The sequence below is a fragment of the Podarcis melisellensis genome (assembly GCF_964234715.1).
Source record: "Podarcis melisellensis genome assembly, chromosome: 10".
Taxonomy (NCBI): domain Eukaryota; kingdom Metazoa; phylum Chordata; class Lepidosauria; order Squamata; family Lacertidae; genus Podarcis; species Podarcis melisellensis.
The window spans coordinates 3600169-3617578 of record NC_138542.1 but is presented as its reverse complement, the minus strand read 5'-3'; the positions used below and the strand labels follow the sequence as shown (position 1 = coordinate 3617578).

At 42.7% G+C, this 17410-nt stretch overlaps 1 protein-coding gene across 1 annotated transcript in view; it reads right to left on the bottom strand.

Annotated features, from left to right (window-relative positions):
- The window catches only part of PPFIBP1 (PPFIA binding protein 1), a 106339-nt gene extending 105857 nt beyond the window's left edge, over positions 1-482 (bottom strand). The window contains 1 exon segment of the mRNA XM_081927905.1: positions 365-482. Within this exon segment, the coding sequence (XP_081784031.1) occupies positions 365-398 (34 nt within the window). The 5' untranslated portion in view covers positions 399-482.
- Positions 483-17410: the final 16928 nt, after the last annotated feature.

Below are 17410 nucleotides of genomic sequence, written 5' to 3'. Positions count from 1 at the left end.
TAGCATTTCTCTCTCTCCTTTATACCTTTTCTGCTTCACAAATATTTCACACTGGAATTCTATCTTTAGAGTCAATATTATTTAAGACTCAGAAATAGAATTGTTTTTAGTGGTGCTTATATTTAGTTCTTAAATGCTCTGTACTTAGTTTCCATGGATAAAATTACAACACTGATGTGAGCTTTCAACTCTCCCCTGCTCAGACATCATGGTGACGAAGAGGCGGGGGGCGGGGGGGGGGACAGGAGGCAGCATCTAACTCTTCTATTCTTAGGTTTACAGAATGAAGTGAAAATGCTACTCATAAGAGTATTGACACCCTAGCAGTTCCAAAAGTATAATAGGGTATTTCCAGATATCTCACCTCTCCTTTCAAAGAATAAGAGATTTCTTTCCATGGCGACTGTGGCGTTTGCCCCTAGGATGTGCCAATGAAAGGGTTAAAATGGGTGTGATGTGATTGGCCAGTGAGAATGCAAGGGGGGGGAGTAAAAGATAGAGTGGGAGGTTTTGAAAATCAGCTGAGATCTGGGGTTGACAGTTGAGGTCTGGGAGTTGGGAGTTGGGGCTTGTCAGTTGGGAGTTGAGGCTTGGGGGTTGGAGAAGGAGGAGGGTGGAACAGGCAGTGGGTTGGTAGAGTTGTATTGTGAGAGAGGGAGAGGAATTGTTAGGGAGTTAGATAGAAAGTTGGGAATAATTCAGTTTGAAGTTGTAGGGACTAAGATTTAAGAAACTGACAAGAGAAAAATAAACCGACACCATACGCTTATTCCTGAACTTAAAAATAAACTTGATTATTTGTTTACGTTAACAACTGTCTGGGCTCTGTGTGTCCCCATGAGGGGGTGGTGGCAGCAAAGAAAGCAACTGCAGTGGTGGCACAGGGTCAATAGACCGTCAAATGTCCGAGGGCCCCGTGTGTGATCGCCACAGCGACATTTTCCCTGGCCTAGCCAAGCATGGGGGGGGGGGGGAGTTTCCTCATTGAGCAAGTGATTCACATCTCAGCCATACATGAGCAGTTGATCACACCACACACACACCCCCAGTTGAAAAACTCATGTCAGGAAAGGAGGAAAAGAGGCCATTTTCAAAGCTACACATAAAAGACATAAATTACTGAGGGAAAAGGTTGGGGGGGTATTTTCTTTTGTAGTTTATTCTTGCTGTTTGTAAAATATAAAAAGTGATGTTATTCATTTTGCAACAAACAAACAACACCCCCCCCCCAAAAAAAAAAAACTGAGGAAGAAAGTCAGCTCGGACCAGAAGTCAGAAGCAAAATTTAGTAATGACTAAATATAGCCTCTAGATGTTGTTGGAATTACACCTCTCCTCAGGCACAACCAGTGCGTCCAATGCTCAGGGATGGTGGGAGTTTGAGTCCAGCAGCACATAGAGGGCACTCAGGTCTCTTATCCGTGGTTTATACATTCAGAGCTTATTCACACTTCCCTTTCCTTTGCTCTTTCCAGGCACAGTATGTGCTTTAAAACGCCAAGTCCGAGCAGCCTATTTTGCAATGGAGCTTTCCCCACGAAACCCCGCTCTTTAAAGCTCAATCGGAGCAAATGGAAATCCACGGATAACCTGACTTGACGCTTGCTCCACCTGAGAGGGTTTTCAAGGAGAAAGCTCCAGGGCAAAACAAAAACAAAACCCAGCACTCGGGCACAGAGCTTTAAGTGTGGATCTGTGCCTGGAAAGAGCAGGGCAAAAGGTTAAGTGTCAGTGGCGGCAGCTGAACTGGGAATGAGGGCAAGAATTTATTGTGGCCTGAGGTTCCTCATTTGCAGGATGCACAGGACACAGAAGCTGTGAGAGACAGAACAGCAGGGAGAAAGAGGAGCAGCTCCAGATTCCTGCCACATTATAGAGCGTGTCATTTCAGGGGGTAAAACTTAATTTTCACAAATTTCTTCAGTGAGGGGTCTTAAAAATATGTTTTTGGCTGTGAAGAATTCAAATCTGCAATTATTTTTGTGACTGGACAACATTTAGCTGGGTAAGTCTATATTTGATTAAGAAGCACATAAACTGCTTTCAGAAAACCAAAGAATTTCAATATTACCTTCTGACAATGTCAGTTAATGCTTAATAATAATAAAATATCAATATAAAGCAACTACACGTACTTGGCACTCACTTTTAATGATTTCTGTGCAATTTTACATACATTTTACTTACCAAGTAATCTAAATATTAATTTAATCAAAATATATTTTGAATTCCCAAGTCATATTACAACTTTTTATTAGCACGCCTCATTTCTTGGAATATGGAAGTTGAAAAACTCAACACATTCTGCGGACCATAAAGACTTCTGTACAAAAATGTCAGTCATCACATTTGCACACTACCAGGGCACCAAAGAACTCAGGCAATGTAAGTGTCTGCATGGTGTACTGAGAGGGATGTGGGCCTCATTAGTCATCATCTATTGCAGTGAGTTGCTCAACTGCTGAGACTGCTAGACCACCGGTGGCAGAAAACTCATTCTGAACTGGACCAGACACAGGTTGGAGCTCAACATTGAGCCTAACAAGTGGTGATAGTGATGGCGAATAGGACCTTCTTCACCGCCTCTACTGCATCTGCAGAAAACAGCAGCAGGAGACTCTTTCAGGTGGTTCGCAGTTTAACAAAACCACCTTCACCATCGGAGCCTGGTAAGGACCCCAGGATCTCCTGCAATGATTTTGCAAAGTTTTTTTGCAGATAAAGGGCCATGTTCAGAAAGTGTTGTTGGGGGATGAGTGTTCAGACCCCTGGGCCCTCACTTGTGGGGTGCCACAGGGTTCCGTCCTCTCCCCCATGCTTTTTAACATCTATATGAAGCCGCTGGGAGAGATCATCAGGAGGTTTGGGCTGGGTGTTCACCAGTATGCGGATGATACCCAGCTCTTCCTCTCTTTTAAATCAGAACTAGTGAAGGCAGTGACAAGAAATACTGGGACGGGGGGGTGGAATAACAACTCCTAGCAGTGATTGATTTATAACGCAGAACACAACTACTTTATAATATGATCATGGGACATCCAAAAAGTATAAAACAATGCAGCTATGAATATGGAACATTCCCAAAATATAATTATAAACGACAACTAGAATTGTCCTCAGTATCATTTGATGCTGTTTCCTCTTTTGAAAAGATCTCTATCCATATTCTGCAAATAAAAAAAGATTTTTTGATACTATACTATATTATACACTCTGAACTGTTTAAATGTTTCTTTCATTGTCCTTGCATCTAGCCACCATGCTTGCCATCCTCTCCTGCCACACCTTTTGAGAACCACTGTTCTAACCAAAAGGAATGTTACATGTCAGTCAACTGAACCTTATGAAAAGTTTATTTATAAATGGAGAACTGTTTCTTTAATAATGCCTTTTCTGCAGTCGTAATCAGCAAACTTTCTTGCTGCAGTTTCAAAAGTCAAGCACACCCACTGTTTTCATGGTGCATTTTAATGAAATATCACTACATTATTTGGCTTAAAGGCAAAATTAGCCTTCTCTAATGAGATAATCTTAAGCAGCTTTTGATGAAAGAACATAGCTTAGCATTCTTCACATTTGTCTTTGTGCCCTACCTCCCTACTTTAACTTTACTTTTTGAAGACCATTGGGTGGACTCAAAGATGGGTAAAGGCACCCAGTGGGGAGGTGGGGGGCACTTCTTGTAAAACCAGAATGTTAAAGATGGCATTCATTAAAATGCTAACAAAAATAATTCAAGCTAAAATCAGTTTAGCCTCCTCTTCTCTATAAACCTAGAGGATCAGTTTCCACTGAAATGGAGTCTGAGCAGATATTCAATGGCATTCTGACATTTATGCTGATATGCAAAAGCTTCTAAAATGTCATTTTTGATGCCAGCTAAATAAAAAGCTGCTTAAATAAAATTAAATGACCTACATTGTTGCACACTACATCTGAAATACTGACTTTTCTCCCCAACAATTAGTCAAGAGTGGACTGGCCTTAACTCAACAGAGACCCAGACAGAGACTCATGCCTACCACAAACACAGTGGCACAGAAATTTGCCAGGTAACCATTGCTTTGAATAAAAGGGGCTGACATCAAGAGCCTGAAAGGCTGTCTCCCTTTTCTTTTTTTGGAGCTTACCAAAATAAGAGGTGCCATGTTTTGCAATCCAAGCAAAACGTAAAAACAGTTTGCAAACCCACTTCTATCTCCAGTTGCAAAATTGCAGATTGGAGCTAGTTAGCAAACACAACGATGCACACATTGAAGAGCTCAGCACAGTTACCTCCAAATATTAAAGAGGAGAAGACAGAGACAGGCTCCACAAGCCACAGTTTGGATACAGAAGAAGTGAGAGAAAGACAATACATATAAACAGAAATGGGAAGACAGGGACAGAGTCTAAAGAAACATTAATATGGATCCTATGTTGCAGATTGGGGGTTTAAAGATGTCATGTGTTTAAAAGTATAATTATTGCTGGTAGGAACCAGAATATTAAAAAGCAGAATTTAACTGCCATAATGTATTAGGATAGACTCGTTCATACAATGCAGAGATAATATTAGTTACTTCACACTTGTAGCCTTTGCCGGAACTCCTGCTGTTTCTGCATGCATGTGCATTGCTGCTGTCACTGTGCATTCACACATGGTCCTTTGGAATCTGTAAATGTTCTGTGAAATAAAAGGTCACACACAAGTTTGCTGGCCTGAAGCCATTCCACCTTGCTGTGAGTCTCTCAGATCTCACCAAGTCAAGAAACACCAGTCTGAAGTTGGGTTTGAATGGGAAACCTTCAGCACTGTTGCTGTGGATACAGACAACATGTCTGCTGTGCCTAGGGCACTTCCATTGGTTTTCTGTCAGTTTGGGGTTTAAGTCCCAGCATTAAAAATATCACATAGAAATACTCTAAAAGAGATGCTAGCTAGAAAAAACCTATTTGTCTTTCTGTGATTACGTTGGATCAACATTTGCTTCAATAAGTGTTTCTCTTGCTCCATATATCCCAAGCCAAAGGCTTGTCTAGTATCTATACACTCACAAATATTGCCCTTTCCTGATCTGGCCTAACAATATCCAGAAGGAGACTGGCCCTTAGGGAACATTTGTTTTTCCAAAGGGTTTGATGCTCAAGAGGGGAAAGAAGGAGGATCATAAATCTGCAGTTCTACTTCTACCCAAATGGGCAACAAGCTCAACACTCTGGAAAGCAAGCCTGGTGGAACAAATGAACATGGTGGAAGCAAGGAGAGGGCTCTGGTGAACCCCAAAGACTTGGAAGAGGACTTCCGGTTCCAGTAGCGAGCATGGAAAGTTGCTCCCTTGAGCTCTCCAGAGTCTGGGGGGCTCTGGTGGAGATATTTGGGAACAGTGGGCGCGAGCATTCCACTTAATACTGTATCTCCAATTAAGTCGGGGGGCCAAAGTGAACCCGCAGACACCTGTTAATGCCTGCTTTGGTCTTAGACGGAGTTAGAAGACTTCACCAAGAAAAGATGGGCAGGGGCTGAGTTTCACCATGACTCCGTTCTTGAGAATGTCTCAATCAGTAACCGAGTTTGCTACAGATCTCCTTTAATTTCGGACAATTTGGATAAGTGAAAAGGGAACCCAGCCAACTTGATGTCGTCAAAAGCTGCTGGAGACTATTTGACTGTAAATTGCAGGTTTGGAAAGATGTTAATTTCTGCTATGATGGGGCTGTGGAAGAAGGAGAGGATAGACGGTTTCTACATATCATTTTCATCGCAAGGGTTCTCTGCAACTACCCTTCTCCAAGGAACGTAACTGTAAGAATTCAAGAAGAGTGGACCTTAAAAGTAAGTTAACTTTGCTAGCTAAAAATTGATGGATCCTGTAGTGTGGGCAAATGAATTGTTGGGTGTTGGGTGGGCAAATCTGCCTGGCTAAGCAGGGAGGAAAGGGTTATTTAAATAAAAATGTTTTTGAGGGATTATTCCCCATTCTCCCCAGATTCATGGAACAAAATAAAGGAATAAAGACTGTGGGTTAAAGTTAGATTTAGAAATGATGGGCCAAAGCATTTGGAAAGAGAAGGTGAAGCAGCGTTTGAATCCCAGACTGTTGTAACTTTATAAAATTGAATATATCTGGCAAAGAAGAATGAATCTGGAACTGCTAAGGACGGAAGATGGCTTGTATGGAGTTGGCTTTGTGCAGAGGAGAGGAATGTATTTAGGATAATGTAGAGTTGCCATATTTCAAAAAGTGAAAATCAAGACACAAAAGTCCCCCCCCCCCATGAACCAAACACTTCCGATTTTCATGGGAATAATGTTCACTCCCCGCACGTGGTATAAGGATAGAGTCAGCATGGACAGAGCAGACACCAGACACCAAAGCCTGGGAACCTGATATTACCAAGGATTGTTTTGCTGCGTAACAATGAGGGTCTGGAGATCCTATGGGTTGCTGGTGTGTGGGGAGCAGGAATGCAATACTGCAGTTGAAGATGTATTGTTTACCATCATCAAGTCAGACTTTTGTGCACGTAAAATGGCAGGAGGAATAAGATGCATTTGTGGAATACTGATTTATTATTACAGTCGTACCCTGGTTTTCAATTTTTTAAAAAAATAATTTTTATTAACAAACCAATCAAATCACATTAGTTCCAAATTACAAAGCCACCATTTTTTTAAAATTTTGTTGGGGGTACCCATGCTTCGAGCTCAGAAAGGGATCCAAACATCTCTCTTGCTGCTGCTTTGATGTTATAGTTCTATCCAATCTTCTCTTTGTTATTTTCCTCATTTTCTTGTTGTCATATATTCCTTTCTTTGTGACCTCTGACAGTTTCCACAAGCAGGTTGAAAACAGACGTTGTTTATCCTGTGTGGATTTTCCATTCCTCCAAGAGCCATAATTCATACAGACGGACGCCATTTCCACACTTCCGAACAAAACCTTCTTAAAGTCTGCCCATTAAATCCTTGGTCCATGAGGTCATGAAGAGTCGGACACAACTAAACGACTAAACAACAACAACGTCACACTGAGTAGCAAGTAAGTGAGGGAAGAGAAACATCAAGGAAGCAGAGTGGGAAGTCAGCTTTTAAATTTGTATTAAATTTGAATTAATTTGATGATAATTTGTTAAATTTTTTGAAAAGCAATAAAAAATAATTGCCAAAAGGCCCAGAAGAGGTGGTGAATAAGAGAAATGGGGAACGAAGCCAATAAAGTCATCCAAGAAAATGTCACAGGATCAGAGGAGAGACAAAGGAAGTCCATAATACGGCCTGTGCAAACTAGCCGGGGATGTTAGAAGACTCTTGGTGAGAAGCAGAAGGGAGGGCAAAAGGGATTTCCAAGAGTTCCAGGCAGGCCGGCCCAGCAAATGGGTTGAGCTGCCTATGCTACTGAACAAAAACAAATGCCCTTTGCCTTTGTGATTACAGTAGGCAGAAGGCTTAGGACCAGGCAAACATGTTTGAAAAGCTTGATGAATTCCAGAGCTGTATCTGAAGCTGTGAAATATAATTTCGGTTTTTACTATTTGCATTTTCTGCTTGGGGCACCAAAACATATTGCCCAACTGATCCACGAGCCTTTGCTTATCAAAAACTTTTATCTTGGTACAGGAGCAATTAGCCATCATTCTTGAGGCTACAGATGCAAGAGGAACACAGTTGTGTTGCAAGGAACAGTGATCTAAAATAGCAAGTAGCTTGCATAGCTAGGATTCTATGCAAACAAGGGCTGCTTATTTAAACTACAAAACATGTATGGTGGTGATGCCCCAGCTCTGGAATACAGTCCTTCTGGAAGCATGGATGGCCATGCGACTGTTCAGAGTTCACTGTTTAATGCTAAGCTTTCCAAACATTAGTGTGTCAGCTGCAGTGTATAGATATGTTGTGTGAACGCTCCCCGTGCTCCTTACGGTGCTGGAAAGGGGTTTGCTAGTAAAACTGGTTTGCTAGTAAAACTGAATTACTGGTTTGCTAGTAAAACTGAATTACTATGTCACAAAATGATGCATGTCTAAAAAGTGTATCACTAATATGAAAAGCCTGAAAAGCTTTGGTTTAATAGAAATTTGTCCCTCCCTCCCCAACCCCAACTCTTGGTGGCTATGGCAAGACTAGTTTCTGAGGACTTGGTGGTTTTATTAGTTATGTTGCTGATATTTTACTATTACTTTAACGGTATTCTGTGATTTATAATGTTGTGGCTTATTTCTTATGTCAACCGTGACAAAAAGCAGTAAATAAACACATTAAAAATATTAATAAAATGATAAACTTTCAAAATATTTTCTGATAACATTTGACTATGTACCGTAATTCATCAACTTTGAGATACTCTAGTCTTACTCACTCCATCTCCACCCACTACATGTGGGTATTTGGAGAGAAAAACGGGGACTATTATTGTTCTATCCCAATTCCCATTACTGGATAAATGCCTGAGATAATGTAGAACAGTCTCCATAGCTGATTGTACTCCCACCCTTTTAAAAGTGTGAATAACATCTGTCTACTTCATAGCAGGCAAAAACTGATTTATTAAGACATAAACACAATTGCAATTAACTATTATTTCAAAATTCAATTACAGTTGAATTTGTAGAAAGCCTATTGTCAGAGTTGCCTCCAGGTCCCAACTCACAGAGGACCAACGCTAGCCGGTAGTAATGTACAAAAGTCTTTATTGAAGTTCAGTTTCCATTTACAAGCTGCAGCGTGCAACTCTACGTCTAGAAGCTAGATCGGCGAAGCTCCGTCTGAGTCTCCACCCCCTGTACACCAGTTTAAGACTCTCGCCTTACTCCACCTCTTCCGTCTCTCCTTTCTCCTCTGGGTCCTTCTGCCCCCCGGGGTCTCCTCCTTCCTGGACTCCTCTGACGCTGACCCCCCGACTCCTGTCCCTCCTTTCCGCGGGCTTTAGGACCTGGCTCCCTATCCGGGCTACCCACTGTGCCGCTCGCCTGTACATTTGAGCTTCCAACCTTCCTCTCGACCGTTTCCTCGCTCTCCGATGGAGGCGTGGCCAATCCTGACTCATCTCCTCCCGCTGGCGGTGAGCAGCCTGATCCCGATACCTGTGACTCCTCCCCCCTACTGCGCTCTGGTGGGGAAGCTGGTCCTGATTTCCAACTGCTGCTCTCTGAGTCCCCTCTGGCCCCTTCTTCCTGGGGTGTCCCCCTAGGCGCCCCCCTTGCTCTGACCATGGGAGCCCCTTTCTGTGAGTCTTCCGATTCGCTGGAAAGACTCAGAGACCTCGGACCACTGTCATCGCTTACATTTCCTTCGGATTCCTCCCCCTCGCTCTCCATTTCCTCCCTTTCCTGTGCTTCTGCTCCTGAGCCCCTGACACCTATGTACAGAGAAAACACCACTGTGTTTAGTCCTTTTGTGGGGGCGGGGCGGGGGTGTTGCTAGATGAATCGCTTCAGAATGGGTAAAGATTACCATCTGAGAATGAAATTGCTGCTGGAGTGATGAAACTCCCTTTGTGAAACGTAATCTGTTTAGCAAATGTGGAATGAGGGTGTAGGAGTGGAAACTGCTTCTTGCTTCTTAAAATCTGTTTGGGCTCCATCCCATAGTGCTCTCCAAATAGCACATCTTCATTATGTCTTTCTCAAGCTGTCACATTTCTGTCAAAATATGCTGTATGATTAACTTGCTATTTCTGGGCAATCCCAGTTCCAAGTGTGGTGGAGAGGGAGGATTGTTTGCATATAGATGAATGGTCTAGAAATGTAAACCCTAACAGCCGGTTTTCAGGTGCTGGGCTGAAGTATTTAGGCTGCAGTCCTTATCTACACTTACATGGGAGTGAAATACCCCTGAACAAAAGTAGGACTTGTTTGCATAGCATCAGACGCCACAACTGATTTAGTCTGTTGCCCTGTGTTAGAACTGGCCAACGTCCCATGGGAAGCTTTGTACTACTAGTTATCAGCCACCAACTATTAGAAACTTGACCAATTCTATTTGTTGCCTATCTGCACTTCTAATACACAAGGGAGGTTCATGCACAAGGGAGCATCATGCACGTACAGAGATCTTCCATGTGAGGGGTTATCCCAGATCATAATAATAATAATAATAATAATAATAATAATAATAATAATAATATTTTATTTATTTATACCCCGCCCTCCCCAGCCAAGGCCGGGCTCAGAGCGGCTTACAAGCAATAATAAAAACAAGATGAATGATTACAACTTAAAAACAAAAATAAAATACAACATTAAAATAATGGAACATTAAAATATTAAAATGTAGCCTCATCGCAGGAGGAGAAGGAAAAGAAAGAAAAAAGAGAGGGAGGGAATCAAATTGGCTCCAAGCCAAAGGCCAGGTGGAACAACTCTGTCTTACAGGCCCTGCGGAAAGAAATCAGATCCTGCAGGGCCCTGGTCTCATGAGGCAGAGCGTTCCACCAGGCCGGAGCCAGAGTTGAAAAGGCCCTGGCTCTGGTTGAAGCCAATCTAACTTCCTTAGGGCCTGGGACCACGAGGGTGTTGTTCACAGATCATCCAGGATCCCCCTTGCACAAACAGATTGTATGCACGCACACTTGTTATGTGTGAAGAGCTAATTTTCCCTGACGCAGAGACATGCATTTTTACAGGGTTGCTTGTTTCTTCAAACTGAAGAGCATTCACCAGAGCTGAAACACTCTGGTATATCTTCCCAACAGAAACTGGTCCTGTGAAAGCTGCACCCTAAACTGTTTCATATTCAAGCCTAGTCTCACAATTAAACTACACAGAGGATCCATAACGAGCCATGTGAATTTCTGTGGGAATAAACAACACACAGCAAAGATTCCAGATTCCAAAGAATATCAATTTTGCTTTTTTAAACACCATTTTCTAAACCTTATGGCTGAAGACCAGCTGGGAAGTTTATGTCCCAGACACGCTGAAATCTCAGCACTGAAAGAGAAGGATGAATGGAGTTGGGAATGAAACCATGTTCACCGCATAGCACACTGCCCCTCTCAACAACAGACCAGTCAGAACAGTAAAAAGCAAATTTCAAAGAAGAAAAAATGCACAACTGTGCTGAATTTGTAAGACTCAGAAAGGTTATAAGACTCAGCTTGTCTAGTGCAGCATGTAAATGCTGCAAATAACTATCCACTGTAGAAATGAGGGCTGACAATAATCTGACCCATTATGGACACTGGCTCTTGACACCTTACAAATTACAGGGGTCGTTTGGCCTTCACAATGAAACCTGCCTCCAAATTCAATGCACATATTCATGCAATCCAGAACTGCAAGAAAAGCAAAGAAGAATCTACGTTCTGCAAGGAAACATGATGATCAAATTCTCAACATGTTTGTCTTTTATTCTCTAGGATTCACAATGACACCCCTAAAGCAGCAGCACAATCAAAACAAAGCACCCTGCTGGATCAGGCCAAAGGCCCAGCTAATCCAGCACTCTGTTGTCACAGCAGCCAACCAGAACCCCATGGGAAGGCATGAGAATGTATTTGGTTTTCCCTCTTTGTAATATTGCTGACTCTCTAGCTAACAGGACCAGTAGTCAGGGATGATGGGAATTGTAGTCTAAAAAACATCTGGAGGGGCGAGTTTGCCTATGCCTGTTCCAAACCATGGCTTAGCTCCCAGCAGGATGGCAGCAGCAAGAGTGGGAGGAGAAGCAAAGCGGCCACAATTTTCTAACTGCACCATCATGTGTGCTTGGTTGCACCAGCCCCTAGCACTATGTGAACCAGGCCACTGTGAATTTAAACCTGACTTCCATTACACATAATGTAGATTAAATTAGCAGAGAAAGGTTACAAATGAAAATGATACGGCTCTACAACAGCAGGAATCACAGTCATGAATTATCACCAGAGTCTAGCCCTGTTTTGACGAATCCCTCCTAGAGAAGCCAGTTAACAACTGCTGCTCAGTCAGAGAACTTACAAACTACTATGCAATTTAGCTGCAGTGATTAATTACTTAATGGTGGCTGAGCATTTTAAAGAGACAGTGTGCCAGGCAGCTGGCAAATACCATTAGTCAATGATGAAATGAGATGTCTTCTCTCCCCCACACGGAAGGCAGGAATCATAAACCAAGAGATGTCCCCTCCCCTTCTTCTGCAGAAAAAGAAGTGGGAGATTTAGCAACAGAGCACACAATAATTGCCTGGCTGAGGAAGATGGTGCTGGTCATGGCCATGTGAAATTTATGGGATTAAGCATCCAAGGGAATAAAAATCCTCGCATTACCCAAATGGGTTTCTGCTTGCCAGCATAATCTTGTGTAAACACACAGAAATAGATTTGTCACGGCCAGAGAACAAACTGCTATCTTACAAAAAAAGGTTAAAAGGTAAAGGATCCCTGGACAGTTAAGTCCAGTCAAAGGCGACTATGAGGTGTGGCGCTCATGTCGCTTTACACAGCAATGAAGAGACATTATTTCTATCACTGTAAATGAAGCAGCTACTGAATGAAACAAATGGATATTATTTTTCAAAAGATAAAAGAAATGCTCAGAGGACAGCTCCATCAACATAGCTATTAGTAAATTGAACCTCCATGACTAAAGGCAGTAAAAATGTGCAGTACCAGAAACTGGGGATAAAGCCTGTGAGCCTCCCAAAGGCAGCTGTCTGGGCACACAAAATGCAAGATGAAACAAACCCCTAGCCTGATCTAGAAGGGCTCCTAATGGTGCGGTTTTGGGGGGTTAAAAACAAAGTCATGTGTGTGCTCCCTCATCACTCATAAGCAAAGACTTCCAATGACCACTTTTATTTCCAAAATGGACATGCAAGAAGACACACAATAAACTTCTTGTTTGTACACATGAAACTGCTTTATACAATATTGTCTAACTATTTGCCCATCTAGGTCAGTATTATGTAAACTGGGTTAGCACTGACTCTCTGTGCTCACCTCCTGGGACTAAGGGCTCATCCACACTTGTCCTACCATATTCTCCTGGGAAAACCTTCTCTCTACCACTCTCTACCATTGTCAGAGCAAATGACAATCGGGTGTTCTATGGATTGACTTTTTCTGATTCTCTCTCTCTGAGCGCCATCACATGCATGGAAGCACTGCCCATTGAGTCCAGTGAGGCTGAAGCAAGCTGGGCTTCTCCACTGTTAAAGTCTCCCTACAAATATATAAAACTGGAATGTAAAGGAGAAGCTTGTGCTAGAACTCTCCTTACTGTTACCTATTTTTCTATATGCAGAGGTTTTATTTTTATTTTTAAAGGACGGGGATGTGTCTAATCATGCAATTGCCTTCCTATAATCTGAAATGATACAGACCAGGGACATTTCACCACACAATAAGCCACTTAGCAAGCAATACTCTAGATAAAGTGAGGCAGAGATACCCCCATAAATATTACAACCAACAATTTAGCACACACACTAGATATAAAGGAACATTTCTTCCCTGCATCACGCATTACAAGTTCTCAGAGGAAAACAAGGGTGGTATTCAACCAATGTTTCCTCAGACAGATGAAAATTAAAGAACATGTTTAAGACAGGCCTATTAATTTCAATAGGTCTACTCTGAATAAAACACTGCTGAATATCAACCCATGTTGCTAGAAATATAGACAAGAGATTATTGTCTGACACTGAAACAACATTAAAGTAGCTGCAAGGTGAGCCTCTCTAGGAAGGACACTCCAGAAGTGAGGTGCCACCTGCTTTATCTCAGCTTTCAGGGGCGTACTTTACATCAGCCAATCAAGATCAGCTGACTAGTGGATGGGATTGCACTCAGGCATAATCCATCTGTGCGCACACGCATCACCATAACCTGGAAATAACTGAAAAAGGGGGTGGGGCTGTCATGGTTTACACACGAGGGGGGGGGGGTCAGGAACACATACAACCCCTGCCCTGCGCAAAACGGTTGTTGCCTGTACAGAGCTTTTAAAGTTATGTGCTATAAAACAGAGTAGTCCATGCTAAATGGTGCAGAATATGTGCACATTAAGCTCTTTTGTCCTACATCAATCTGAGGAGTGGGCTATGTGTCTTGTTTACTCATTTACCACCAGAAGTCCTCCCCCTGCGGGAGCTACGCAATTAAACAAAAAGGCAAACAAAACAGAGACCTGTATCCGTTTGCAACTCTTGCTCAGGGGCAGCATCTCTCTGGGAACACAGAATACCCTCTTGAGGAGATGATGCCTGACGAAACAGGGATGTTGACCATTCATCACAGCTGATGATGAGCAGAGAAATACAAAGGAGAGGTGGAGATAATAGAACAGACTACTCAAGGTGCAAGGGCAAGACAATCCTGATGTTCACCCTGAACTGTAACTATGCAGCTGTTCAGGACAAGCTGATCCACATATACAGTTTGATACCAAGCCCGGTGGTGGGAGGAAGCATGAAGGCCAGAAATGTTGAAACCATTTGGGGCTGACTCATGTATTATCACTGGAGTGTGGGAACCACTGCTAGGTGTTCAAGTTCTAAGCCACACTAGTAATATCTGTGCACAATGACAATGTGGACTGGGCAAATTGTGTGGCAATATGAAGCATGCTTTTGGAAGAAGTCACATTATTTATCTGCATCACGTGGTTCGTATTTCTAAATGCTTACTGGCTGGACGCAGAAGAATGGCAGGAGGCACCAGAAGGCCCAAAGGAAGGAGGCCCAGAGCCCAGAGAGAAGTGGTGGGACAGCAATGAGGGGTCACAGGGAGAAGAGAGAGAAGACTTGGAGGAGGAGGTGTTGGAAGCTGAAGAGGTAACAGGGTTTGGAGAGCACGGAGAATCTGTGGCACAGAGATGTCTGGAAGCAGAAGAGGAAGAGAGGAATCAGGCTGGTAAAGAGGCCAGGGTGTCCACACACCCCCCAATCCTGTGACAAGTTCCCCACCAGTCTGGTCTCCCAGGACTAGGAGTGGTATGAAGCAGAGAGAGCAAAGACAGGCGTGCCGGTGTAGTCTCAGATTGCTTGGGGGCGGGGCTCCCCTGAGGAGAGGAGACTTAGGCAGTGTGGGGATGCAGGGACCTTCAGTCTCCACAACTGCCTCAGAGGAGCAAGACCTACTGAAACGTTTCTCTGCTCATTCATCTCACTTTTTTGGTTGTTTTTGTTTGCAGGCGGAGAGAGAGAGATAAAATGCAAGTATGTACAGAGAAGACAGCAAGTAATTATGAATGAATCATCTGCACCAGCCAACCATACTATTTGGTTTAGAAAGTAATTATACCACAAGGCAAAAATTAAATACTTTGCAACCAGCCCTTGACCTTCTTCATACTACCTTGCATTCCTGGATTTGCCTGTTTTGTACTAGACTAAATAAGAAGATAATGGTAACTTGCAGTTTAGATTTGGTAGGCACTGGAGAATATTTTGGGACATGCCAGACATGTTTTTAAAAGTGGCGGGCAGGGTTTACTTGGACAGAAATGGAAGCAGACGGCTGGCGTCTTTCATACTAATCAAAAAGTTGCCAAGCAGCTTTAAATGGACCCTCAGGGAAAGCCGACAGGAGCTTGGCAGCATCCAGTTCAGAATGAACCATCCCGAGGAAACAAAAGTGAAAATGTTTTCTGCTCATCCAAATGAGAACACGGTAGAACTATGCAATGAGTGTACAGAAAGACATGATAGCCAGTAAAATGGGCCAAATGGCTTCAGATAAAGGCAAGCACCAGAGACATTCGGACAGGGACACTAAGATTCTTAATTTCACACTGTGCAGAAGATTTCTGCTTTGCATTACCCTTGTGGTCCCTTCCAACTCTACAATTCTATTATTCTAAGTGTTAATATACCAATGCTAAAGGTATTCAAGGCAAAGTGGTGAGAGTTGTTTAGCTTGGTTTTAACAGGAACACAAAGATCTAGTGGGCAGAACAGAAACGTGACGGACTGGAGTGGAATATGCCCCTTCTTTAAGTTTACAAATTCTATCCTTCTAGCCATACAAAGATCAAATGCAGTCAAACAGACCAAAGCAAGGACTGAAAAATGAGCAACCACTACATTTATTGTTTTTAAATGTCTTTAGTCTTATTTGCTATGTCGCAACAGGATAGTGCTCCAAGTTGTACTCTCCTTTGGATGACCTTCGTCAGAATGCTGGCATACAGACTGGGCACAAATGGTCTAAACATGAGGAAATATTTCAACAATCCTACAGGTTTTAGCAAGATAGATTTAAGCATATATTTAACTCACTCAGGGAAAGCAAGCAGACTTTTAAAACTGCGTATCTTTGGCATGATCTTAGAAATAGTCTAGCATCAAAAGGTGAATTATGGCATTACTGTATATATCCTAGAATTTGAAGAGGTCACTCAAAGCAGGACATGATATTAAAGTAGTATCAATGCCACCCACCAACTTACAACAAGAACAAGAACAAGGCGGCACTATATAGCAGCAACAGAGGTTTCTGACCCGGGGGTGGAGAGTAAAATGGCCAAAGATTTCGTCTACAAACTCAGATGCTGCACCATTTAATTTTTGTGTCTGATTGAGGAGGAGTAGAACAGCCTGTAATTGGGCCATGAGGCATACTTGGAGGAAAAATGTTTTAAATAGCATGGGATGAAAATTAATGAACCTGGAAGCTCTGGCTGTGCCATTAGCCATCTGGAACAAATGCACGTGTTTCTCAAGAAAGGTTTTGCTACCAACCAATTCTGCTGGTCCCAAATAGGGAATGATGCCAACTTTTACCGAAGCAGCATTTGCTCATGGAAAAGAAATACTGATTCCAACAGCAAAATCACACTACAGTAGATGCCCCGTCCTATGATAAGGCATGCACACATAAAAACAGTACTATTCCTTTATCTGTAAAGGGGGAGGGGAATGAGAGTAAGCACATTTTCTTACATAGACTGTTTAAAGTAAACAGGGTCATGCTAGAAGCGAAAGTAAGAATTGTTACCGTATTGGCCCGAATATAAGCCACTTCCCCCCCCCCAAATTCCGACCGTGAAAAGTTAAAGTGCAGCTTATATCTGCAACCTGATGCCACTGGCAAAGCAGGGCAGCTCCCTGCCCCCCGGAAGCAGCTCGGGAGCGTGGGGGAATAGTACCCGTACTCAGGTATTGTCATTTTTTCTCCCCCCCCCCTTGAATTTTAAAGGTGCGGCTTATCTGCGGGTGTGACTTATATCCAGACCAATATGATACATATCCTAGAAGAAATAATACAATGGAGTAAAACCCAATTAATATGGAAATGAGGGCTAAACGTCCTCTAGATTTGCAAAAGTATAAACAATGGAAATTATCAGGTAAGAAAACATCAGAAAAATGTTGTTTGAATGCAACCTAGCTCTCATTCACCACCCTAAACTAGTCATGTATAGAAGGTCCACACCATTTGCCACAGGTAGGCAGGCAAAAAAAAAGGCAGTGGCCAGAGCCCCAGCCTTGTTAACAACACAGGCTGAT